Source organism: Crocuta crocuta, unplaced genomic scaffold (genome assembly GCF_008692635.1).
Source record: "Crocuta crocuta isolate KB4526 unplaced genomic scaffold, BGI_CrCroc_1.0 scaffold383, whole genome shotgun sequence".
In the NCBI taxonomy this organism is placed as follows: domain Eukaryota; kingdom Metazoa; phylum Chordata; class Mammalia; order Carnivora; family Hyaenidae; genus Crocuta; species Crocuta crocuta.
The window spans coordinates 3,355,711-3,367,735 of record NW_027531897.1 but is presented as its reverse complement, the minus strand read 5'-3'; the positions used below and the strand labels follow the sequence as shown (position 1 = coordinate 3,367,735).

At 38.2% G+C, this 12,025-nt stretch overlaps 1 protein-coding gene across 1 annotated transcript in view; it reads left to right on the top strand.

Annotated features, from left to right (window-relative positions):
* Positions 1 to 8,739, top strand: part of NLN (neurolysin) — a 101,118-nt gene extending 92,379 nt beyond the window's left edge. The window contains exon 13 of the mRNA XM_077773560.1: positions 6,861 to 8,739. Coding sequence (XP_077629686.1) covers positions 6,861 to 6,995 — 135 coding nt within the window. The 3' untranslated portion in view covers positions 6,996 to 8,739. The remainder of the gene's footprint in view (positions 1 to 6,860) is intronic.
* The last annotated feature ends 3,286 nt before the right edge of the window (positions 8,740 to 12,025 follow it).

The following is a 12,025-nucleotide window of genomic DNA, read 5'->3' as shown; positions in this document are numbered from 1 at the left end:
CTGCTCACGCTGTCTCTCTCTCTCTCCCCTAGAAATACATTTAAAAAAAAAAAAAAAGAAAGAATGAATTAGGTCTGAAGTCATGGGTATCAGAGCAATCACGATATATCATGCAGACTGTGTTGTCTCAAGGCTTTCTCCCCCCCCTACTATGTTTTTCCCTTATCACTAAAATTCTGCTATATTTTCCAGAATTACCAAGTTTTCAGTAGATAGGGACCAGTTATTATTGCCCAGCACAGTGAGGTAAAAAGACTCTTTCCTAAAACCATTGTGAAAATTCTGTATTAGCAAGGATAAAAAATAGGCTCTAGAAACTTTCAGTAATAAACCACAACAAAAGCAAGCAAATAAAAGGACACCTTGAAAGGGAGGATTAGAGTGTCTTAAATTTCTTAATAAGCATCACAATTGAGTACATATTGGTGCCATTATATCAATGTAAAGTTGACACCTTTTTTTTTTTTCAATGAAAGTATAGTTGACACATCATATTGCATTAGTTTCACCTAGTATGTGTTTGAATCATTTTGAGAAGATAACTGGATGACGCTTCAAGGAATCAGTGCCTGCTATTCTTAGTCCCCAAACTCTGTAAAGAGTTGACATTATTAATGTCACATACTGTTGACATTATTGGCCCTGGTCATTGGTATCAACAAAGGAACATTTCCAACCTCTTGCCATCCTGCAGAGCTCAGGATCTGCTTTGAGAAACATTCCAGATCTTAGCAAGCAGAACTATAAAAAGTGCACTACTTACTGGGAAAACAATAATAGGAAGGGTCAAACATAAACCTAGTCTTTTTTTTTTTCTTAAGTAGTCTATACCCATTGTGGGGCTCGAACTCACAACCCGAAGATCAAGAGTCAGATGCCCTACCAACTGAGCCACCCAGGCACTCCAGACCTGTAGTCTTCTGAATACCAAATGTAGCAATAGCATATTTTATGGTACAGTGGTTTTCATTTTGTTTTGAGGGCCTCTATCCAAGTGTTAGTATTGGACACTTACCTATAATAGCCAGAGTTTGCTACCTCTGGTTTTATTTGTGACTTCCTCTTTTCTTCATTGTGAAGAGTTGGACTGTCTTCATTATTTAAATTGCTTATTAAATATATTCTAAATTCCTTGTTTCTAGTAGAATATGGAGAAGTCTCATTATTTGACATATCTTTTCCTTCTCCAACTGATCTCTTAAATAACTATGGAAGGGAGCTGCTTGGGAATAATACTTTTCCAGCAAGCACTAGGAGCTCTTTAAAGATATCTGTAGCATCACCAAATGTAGTTTCAAAATCCAGCAGCTAATCATAGGGTTGGAAAAAATGGTGGCATTTTAACTGCGGCCATTTCTTTTTATAAGGCAACTTCATTGTGGGAAAATTTCCTAAGAGGTAATAGACATTGTGGATTCAAAGACAATTATATTATTAAGCTAGAATTATCTCCCTCCTCTTTTGCATTTAAAGAAATTGCTAACCTTTGTTTTCCTTCAGTGAAGAAAAAATAAAATGGAGTATCGCAGCAGAATAGAATACCAAGAAAATCAAGACAGCCAAATGCAACTATTATATTTTAATCTGTAATGCCATAAGGAAGTAGCTAGATCTTTTTTACATGCAATAGCAGACACAGAAACATGACAAATTTTGGTTTAACGTGAAAAAGTTACTTCACAGAGAATGTGTACTCTACAGTTAAGTACTCCAGTGCTCTCCAAGCAGAATTCTAAGCCCAATTCCTGCTACAATGTGTTGCTAAGGGAGAATATGAAATTCCTTCTCCTGAAGGTTCTTACAAATGGATTAACTTCTGCTTCAGCTCTTCTGACCTACCACCACAAAGCTGATTTTTCTTACACTTCAGCCTTTTCTACCAGACTTAGATTTTGCCCGGACAACGGAAGGAAATGGAATTGATTTCCAACTTAACTTCTTGCATATTTACAAGACCAGACCTTCCAAGTCTTGAATCCCAACCAACTGGAAGCAGTTTTTCTTCCTTTGTATTCCTACAGCCCTTCTCTGTATTTCTTTTAGAACCCTAATAATCTGCTTTATAAATTGTATATTTCTTTATTTCACCTCCTAGATCATAAAGTTCTTATAATCAGAGCTGTTTTATTCATTTTTGTGTGTCTTCTGCTTCAAAACTGTTACATTTAACTGCAGTAGTTGTCTCCATCTGCTTCCCCCTCCCCCAGTACATAGTAAACTATTCTATAGTATTCCAGACTATCCTTCTTCTTTTTTTTTTTTCTGATCTCCCTCCCCATAAATAAAGATCTATCCTTCTATCCTCACAAATTGAAACTTTGCTCAAGGTTTCTAGAAGGCCTCTTGTAATCAAGCAGATTCCGACTCACTGTTCTCATTTTCATCTCCCTGACTACCAGCACCAGTCTTTCAGTCTCTTTGTTGTTGTCCAAGGTATTCTTTTTCCACCCACGATATCCCCACCCTCATAGGAAACAAATGGTGTGCTGTTGGGAAGGAGTTTCCTGATGGGCTGTGGAAGGAAAGGTTTCAGAGTCCACTTTTAAAGCTGACTAGTGAGCCTGTTGGGTGCCTGATCATCATCACCTGTTGTTGGGCAGACGCTCTTTGCCCTGACCCCCGCTACTCAGTGTAGGAAGGAGACAACTCTGGCTCTCCTCCCCAGAATCAGTCACAGCAGGAAGGAGGGAAGATTGGAAGGCAATGGGAGCTTGCATGTGCTCCCTCAGAAATGCCAGAGACAGCAGGAGACCCAGTCTGGTGCCCATGTACATACTGTCATTACTGAGAGATGGTGACATCCTTCATTCAGGTCATTATGATTGCTCTTAAAATATTACCTCAAAGAAAGGGTACATGTTCTTAGGTAAGATGAGTGCCTTGTCTCACCTACCTAATATTCCTACTGAACTAGATAGTCTATTTCTTATTAATTATGGAGATGAAGTCTCTTGTACTTTTTTTTAGTTTTATTAGGAAACAGAAATAAATTTAAGGAGATGTCAAACCAGGAATGCATCTGTGTCCCTGCTCTGTACGTGAGACACTGATCGAAGGGCCAGTGTGAGAGGGACGGAAATGAGAGGAGGAGTGGATGACCACAAAGGGTTACTGAGTGCCCCCTAGATGGTGTGTTATACTACGGACAGGGCAGTGTACTGAAATCATCCCCAGGTCCCCATAAACTAGGTGAGGGAGGCATGTTCCTGTTTTACAGGAAAAGAAACCAAGGCCTGTGGTCACAGAGCTGAGGGTTAAGCCAAGATTCACACTTGGGCCTGACTCCAAGACTCCTGACCTTGCTTTAGAAAACATCACTGTTAGAGAGGACTTGCATAGTTGCCAAAAGATACACTCTAATCTTCCAGGATTAAAAACCACACAGGTGGGGCGCCTGGGTGGCTCAGTCAGTTAAGCGTCTAACTCTTGATTTTGGCTCAGGTCATGATCCCAGGGTTCATGGGTTCAAGTTCTACCGGCGGACTCTGTGCTGACAGTGGGGAACCTGCTTAGAATTCTCTCTCTCCCGTTCTCTCTGCTCCTCCCCCGCTCATTTTCTCTCTCCCTCTCTCTCTCTCTGCCCCTCCCTGGCTCTCTAAATTAATTAATTAATTAAAATTTTAAAAACCACACAGGTGACTGATGCTGATATGCCTTCATAGAATAGTTAGTAGAAACTCTTACTGTGTGCCAATCCTCCTGAAGGATTTTTTTTTTAATTTTTTTAATGTTTTATTTATTTGTGTGTGTGTGTGTGTGAGAGAGAGAGAGAGAGAGAGAGAGGGAGAGAGACAGAGGATGAGAGAGAAAATGAGCAGGGGAGGGTCAGAGAGAGAAGGAGACACAGAATCTAAAGACAGGCTCCAGGCTTCTGAGCTGACAGTCAGCAAAGAGCCCGATGTGGGGCTCAAACCCACGGACCGTGAGATCATGACCTGAGCCGAAGTCAGACGCTTAACCTACTGAGCCACCCAGGCGCCCCAGGAAGGATTTTTTTTTAACATAAAAAATTTCAGTGGTTGCCTTGGAGCTTCTCTTTCTGCTTTCCTCATAGTTCAAGTTTCTTTATTATATAAACAGTCTAGAACAACTTATAGCAAAGACTTCTTCCACCTGTGGCATATGTCTCCCAAATGATGTTCTCTCACCCAGAGAGCCCTGTACCTTCCTAAAACACAAAATTTCACTTAGCTTTTCTTTTTTTTTAGAAAAGCAAGGTCCTATTACCAAAATGACTCTTAAACTCTTCTGCAAACTTCATTGTGAAGGAAATGAAACTATTAAAAGACCATTGCTCTGTAATTCAGGAAATTGAATCAACTTGTTTGGAGCTGTAAGCGGGGTAGGACTGGAGTCAAGCTGTGCACTGTCCGGATCTCCAATGACTTTACCATTCAGAGGAGCCCTGAGCTGCCTCTTCACAACGTCAATCAGCTCCTCAAGTACCTGCATCTGTTTGCTACCTAGAACCGCAGCTCTATATACAAAATGAGACTATTTTGTGAGATAGCAGCATTTGGGAGATTCTTCAAAATGTCTGTTTATTTTTTTAAGAGAGAGAGGATGAGCAGGGGAGGGCCAGAGGGAGAGAGAGAGAGAGGGAAAGAGAGAGCGAATCCCAAGCAAGCTCCATGCCCAGCATGGAGCCTGATGCAGGGCGATTGCACACCATGAGATCATGACCTGAGCCAAAATCAAGAGTCGGGCACTTAACTGTGCCACCCTGATGCCCTAATTCTCCCTATTTTTAAGGTGGGCTCTTAGGGAAAGGAGTGAAGACCCAGGAGAGCACAGTCTTTTTTCCCCCAGCCTACCCATTCCCTCTACTGATTTAACACTGGTCAAATGTAGGCATTTGGAGCAATGAAAGAAAGAGATGGGAGATAGACTGTGTTTGGGCTCCAGAGCTCTAAGATGCTACTTAGAATACTAACATCTATGGCAAGAGTAGCCATCACTCACATTTTAGGTTCTCAGTTGCTACCATAACAGTAATGAATTGCTGCAGAGCAAGCAAGAAACTACACATCATTTTTCCCCCTAAAGAACGTGAAATCTAGCTCTAAGCCTTCATTACCAGGGTTTTCAGGAATTCGAATATCAGTAATCACAGGCCCTACCCTTTTTAGGAAAATCTATCCAAAACTTGTAAATAAGCCAGCAAGATTACTACATGCCTTTTCATTGTCATACTAGAACGTTGTCCAATAAGCCCTTCCAAAGATCACGCTGTTTTCTAGGCCCTACACCTGTTCACTGCGGTAGCTCCCTGTGGCTGCCAACCACCTGAAATGTGGCTGGCACAACTAAAGAATTGTGCTAGATCTTGATGACTTACAATAGAAAGTAAATCTCAGTCATTTTTATATCGCTATATGCTGAAATAACATAGATACACTGGTTAAAATAATCTTACTAAATTAAAAATTAATTTCACCATTTGAATGGTCTTTTTTTTTTTAATTTATTTATAGGAGAGAGAGAGAGACAGCGTGAACAGGGGAGGGTTAGAGAGAGAGGGAGACACAGACTCTGAAATAGGCTCCAGGCTCTGAGCTGGCAGTCAGCACAGAGCCCGAAGCGGGGCTCAAACCCACGAACCCCGAGATCATGACCCAAGTGAAAGTCAGACGCTCAACCGACTAAGCCACCCAGGCGCCCCTTGAATGGTCTTTTTTTACTTTATAAAATGTGATGACTAGAAAATTTAAAGTTATCTATGAGTCTTATATTCCTGTTGGACTTTGCTGCCCTAGAATTTACAAGAATGCAACTGACTATTGACTCCTAATCACAGCCTAGACTATGAAGTTTGATGTTAGCCTGTCAGGATTAATACTGCAGATGATTTCTGTTAATAACAAAAAGATAAACCTCCAAATTTTTATTTTATGATGCTATATGGCATAAAATACTTTTGTATCTAACTTGGTAAACTTCATCCATGTTTTATTTTCCTCAACAGTTTGACTAGACTTATCTCGGATGGTTATACCAAATAGAGTTATTGTTATAAGTCAGAAGTTACTTTTGTCTCTGAAAATTCTCTAGCTCTTCTTGTCAAAAAGACTTAGTCATATTAATCAAATGATATAATGGATATAAATTTAAAAGTGTTACTCTGTGAACTATTTATTTTATATGTATATTTGGAATTATGCTTCCCTGAATTGTCTTGCTTTGTATCCCTAAAAGGTTGATGAAAAGGAAGCAAAAATAATGAATAACACTGATGTTGAATTACAGGTGTTTTCTTTTACTTGATTTGCTGCTGTGTTTGTATAAATAAAGGCAGAGTAACTGCAATGTGTTTCAAGATTGCAGATCTCCTCCCCGAAGAAAACTTTCCAAAAGTCCTTAATCCTGGCTTTGGACGCACAGAAATATCTTAACCTACACCTGGGACATGTGCTCTTGTCCCACTGCTGTCCTTAAGGATGAGGCATTTTCTATAAACCCCTTGTAAAAATATAGCAGACCCATTTTGGCAGTACACAAATCCCGTCTGTGGCCTTCTTGAACACTTGCTTTGCTAACTCTTCTAAAATAGCGTTTGAGATGGGCTACCTAATAGGAGTCTATTATACATTCTGTTGGCTATTTTTTATTTGTTTGCTCACTGTTGAGACTCTAAGGAGACAAGACAGTAATAAAGGGGAACGTAGAAGATTGGGGGCTTAAGCTTTAGCTACCAAAATAATTAAGTACTACAGTGCTGTAGTCTAGGCAAAAGAGAATGTCCAGGTAGAGTAAAGTTAAAGTCCCCTTTTCTTCACCCTTCCTCCTCTTTCTTTTGCATCTACAGATTTGGAAAATTGCTTTAACAATGAATTATTAGGCGTGATGTTTTATTTTATTAGGTTGGAATGAAATACAGAAACCTAATCCTGAAACCTGGGGGATCTCTGGACGGCATGGACATGCTCCAGAATTTCTTGAAACGTGAGCCAAACCAAAAAGCATTCCTAATGAGTAGAGGCCTACCTGCTCCGTAAACTGGGAATCTTTGGTAGCGGTACATGTCTGCAGGACAAGTCGACATCACCATGTGTTACTGGAAACTGAAGGGAGTTTTGCAAATGAAAGTTTAGATTTCTATTGACTGTCTTTTGTTTTTCACTTTGAAAAATTACACAGATGTAAATGGAATTATAAATACCATGACCTAAGAAAAGACCCATCAGAAAATAATTGTACTATAAGATTTCATAAAAATGGATTTGATTTCTTTTTATAAAAGTTTCCTATGAATGTAATTTGATTTTTTACTATTGTAATCTAGATAATATAATGTAAGAGGGCTAAGAATTTTTAAATTGAATCATATACATTATATAGTTTGATCTTTCTTTATATCTTGAAGTTTTGTACTTGGAATTTCTGAACTGATAAATGAAGCATCACATTCCTCTGGTAAATATTTTCTTGGAGGCCTGCGTCACCTTTGACCCTCTGTCTCACGGTAACACATGACCTCTTTGCCCACATACCTAAGGGCCAGGGGAATATGCCTCAAAAATGCGTTTATCTTTGGATTTCAGGCCTCATGATTTCCACCTTTTTGCCACACTTAAATTATGTTCCACCATTGGGATTTGTCTTTTCTAAAGTCCTGTCAGAGAGTACCAAAAAAAGTAAGAGTTTTAACTGAACTGGCCTGATGTATATTGCTTTTGTGTCTTGCGTTAGAGGATTTTGGATCTTGTATCAGAAGTTCATTTCCACCACAACGTACAAGATTGTAAGTCCTTCGGCGTATTTGCCAATTGGAACACTAAAGCAAGCCCAAGGATATGTTTCTCTTCTCTTGTTTATGATAAGTGGTACAGACTTTGCCTCCTTTATTGCCATCTCACCCGAAGTGGCAGATACACATATCACCAATGGCAGTTTAGGGAAGAGAGCTGAAGGTGGTGTAGTGCAGAAGAAGTTCAGAAACTCTGAAGAGGAGTGGGTTCTGGAAAGAAGTGTTTGAGGACAGCCGCTCCAAAGTGTTACATGTGCTTAACCTCAACCACAGGGAGGAGGATTTCATAACCTATCTTGTGTGGTGTTTTTTATTTTAAGTGAACCTTTGGATTTCTCTTTAACTTTCATTACTGAGTCTAAACTATACTTCTACAGCAGACCAGTAAACTCACAGGACTTACTTTTCCCTAGGAGTCTATTCAGTAAGGAAACCAAAGCCGGATAATAAAAATATTTTAATTAAAAAATCCCAACTTTAAATGTACTCTAATAGGTCTTCCAGTTGGTTCCCACTGTGTATCTTAAGTCTGACTTTGCTGGCGAGGGACAAAATTAGACACATGGACTTTGTGCTAAATAAAAACATACATGTGTTATGCTGCATAATAAAATTATAGACAGTGGGGAAAATTAAGAGCTCTAACAACACAGAAGAAAATTCCAGGATTATTATTGCCAAGCAAATTATGTTAAAAATGCACATGAAATGCTACCCTCCCTTCTGAAATAATCTCCTGGCCCTTCTCTCCCCGAAAGTAGTTTTTTTGTTCTTAGGAACCTGTGGTACTCTTCCCATATCTTTTTTTTTTTTTTCCTTCCAGAGTGTTTTGTTTTCCAGTTTCAGACAAAAACTCTCTTCAGCTTTTTCTCTTGCCTTTCTGTGTCTCCTTAACAATAACTTTATCATTTTAAATCTTAACTTACTTCACATGGAAAAACTAATACTTGGTGTGAAACAGGTTGCACACAATAAAGTTGCGTTATTATCGATGAGAATGAACTCACATTTCTTTCATAATTTAATGTTAAAACTGAAATGCCTAAGAAAACAAAAGTGCTCTGATGTTCTTTTTATTTAGAGTCCGTATCTGACATTTAAAATCTACCAAAGCATGGCAACAAATTGAAGTATTTATTCTTTAGAATAATTCAAAACTACAGATTAATTTTTTTACTTTCTATAATTTATTTTTTATAATTTTCATCCAAGTTTTAGCACTTGGTGCAACAATGATTTCAGGAGTAGATTCCTTAAGCCCCTTACCCATTAGCCCCTCCCCCGTCCCTCAACCCCTCCAGCAACCCTCAGTTTCTTCTCTCTATTTAAGAGTCTCTTATGTTTTGTCCCCCTCCTTGTTTTTATATTATTTTTGCTTCCCTTCCCTTATGTTCATCTGTTTTGTATCTTAAAATCCTCATGAGTGAAGTCTTATGATTTTGTCTTTCTCTGACTAATTTTGCTTAGTATAATACCCTCTAGTTCCATCCACATAGTTGCAACCTCTAAAGACTAATTTTTGAAAGCCTTTTTGAATTATCAACCTTTTCTTTTTTCTTCCCTTTTTTTTTTTTCTGATCAGAGCATAGAGTGTTGGTAAGGTTCTGAATGGTGGATAACTATAAAAATTGTAATTAGCCAACCTACACTTCAGGTTTGTGAGCTGAGCAACACATAATAAGGTCTGTCTTGATTATTGATCCAGGATATTTAGGTCTGTTTTGAGTTACTACAGCCAAGAGGAAAAAAGCCATGATGTTTTGCCACCTAATGTAGATTTTTTTCCCTTTAGTACAAATGCTACACATTACCTAAAATGAATAACTAAAAATACCTGAGCTATTTACATGAGAATCTTGCTTTCCTAAATCTAATAAGATGAAAGGTGGATATCTGTAGCTGTGTAGACTTTACAAACTGCATTGTGTAAAAGACCAAAATAGAGAAAATATTTTTTTAATTTTTAAATGATAAGAGTTTATACTTGTACTTCCCTTAAGTAATAGGAAACAACTTGTTTCCCATTTTGCCTTTAGCCTTTGTATATGAATTAATGTTTATAACAATCCTGCCTGCTCAGTGGATCATCTGGTTTGTTTATGGCGATTATTCATTTTTTCCTCTGCTTTCATGTACAGGAAGAATTTTTCATGCTCTGGGGGAATTGAATTAAAACACTAATCCCCCAAATTAGGTTTAGACATCGTTAACTGAGCTCCTAAAAGTGTAAAAAGAGAAACCCTATATCATCTGAATAGATGAAGTGACCAAGGCTTCCTTCTTCTCTCACTACAACATTATTACAGTTACAGATCTCACATCTGAAATTGGATAGCTCCTCAAAATTGATTATGCCTTCCCTTATGAATGTTTGATGAGAATAAAAGGGAAAAAATACATGCTTTTATTTTTCTTTGAAAAGGAGTCAATGTGCAGAGTTCATTTGTCTTTAATGGAGAAACTTGTACCAGAAACAGAGCCTCCTAAGTGATTAATCTAGTCCCAACTGTATCAAGGCAAAAGGTAAAGCTTAGAAAATCTAAATGCTAGATCAGTGTAGCCTTTTCTAACACACCCACAATAGTGCTATACATGGAGACTTGGAAAAAAATCTTGAAAAACTGGGGCAGTGAACAGAACCTCACACATATCTCTCTTCAGTGAGTGATTCTTGAGCTTCTATTTGATTGAATTTACCTCATAGTTGCCTTTCCTAATAAAATATAGATCCAGTCCATCTGGGCCATCAAGTATGTACAAGAAAAGGTAAATGGTGAATATGACACAGGCTCTCTTGTTTCTGCTCCTATGACCTGGCACGCATTCTAGCTGCTTATTTCATAGAGCTTGGAGGCTCACCTAAAATTTTAACTGCAGTGACAAAATGTCCCTAGCATCTGTTGTTGGAGAAACTATATGGCTTACACTGGTTTAAAGGTACCGTATTCACTGAATCTGACAAGAAACCTGTCATCTCTCTTGAAATCTTTGTGGTTCAGATGGCTAATCATTAGCGAGGTGGATTCCTAGCAATTGAAACAACCTAAGAGAGCTGAGTAATGATTCACATTAAACCAAAGAAAATTTCCAATCCTTTGGATGAAGGCACAAGAAATTCTACAGAAGGTATTATCATACTTATAGATAACAGAACCGCAGTGGTTAAATATGTTATCATTAAGGTTTAAAATTATTTCCATGCTGAAGCAAATTTAAGACAAAATTAGACACATTCCATTGCTAAGGTAAACCGAGGGGAAACTTGACTTGATGGTACTCAGGAAAAAAAGACATGACAGTTTTATTTGACCAAATTCCAGTATAAGTGCACGATACAGCACACCTGGGAGAGGAACAGAGGTAAGAATAAAAGCCTGTAAGAGTGTGTTGATGGAAGGTTGTGTCCAGATCAAAAGAATTCCTCTGGACTCAGATGTGCTAAGATCATTCACAGCTAGAATATCATGTTCTGTTCTAGGTGTCACATTTTAAGCAGACTTTGACCAAGTATTACAGTGTTTGAAAGAGTAGGAACAGGAAGGTGATGACTGTGAAAATACTTCTCAAGAGGAATACATTGAAGAAAGGGAATTTCAGCCTGAAGATGAATCCAACAACACAAATGAAAGCTGTGTTCAAATACTTAAGGTATGGCAGAAAGGATAGGGTTATTCTACATCTCCGGAAGCCAAAGCTTAGAAAAATGGTTGGAAAATATAAAGAGGTTTTAGTCCAAGGTGAGGAAGCTGTTTCTAATAATTATTGCTGTTATATATATAATATATATATAATAATATATTGCTGTTTCTAATAATTATTCTGCTGTTAATGAAGATTCAAGCAAAGCTTATGTTACAATGTTACAGAGTGCATTCCTCCTTTGAGTAGGCCTTCATACCAAATCAGCTTTGAGGTCTCCCCAAAGTTTAAGATGCAACAAATATATAATCTTCATCAGAAAAACATTACTCAGGTGAAAGAAACGTTTACACGCTGGATCTTAGAAATGGCATGTAGATGATTGCAGCTGCCCATACGGCAGATGTCTAGTTTAAGCATTTATAGTTTGTGTTGCCTTACTCCTTTTCTGTAGTCAGTGCTTATCCAGAGGTTATTATCAGACTCTTTATGGCTAATCTGGTAACAGGATGAGAGGTCAGTTGTATATGACCATAATAAAGCCAAGAATTCTTGCCCTTGCATTTTCTTCCTTTACAGAATTTATAGTTGCTCTCTTCCCATTCCACCCATCATTATTGTCATCAAATATACACAGAG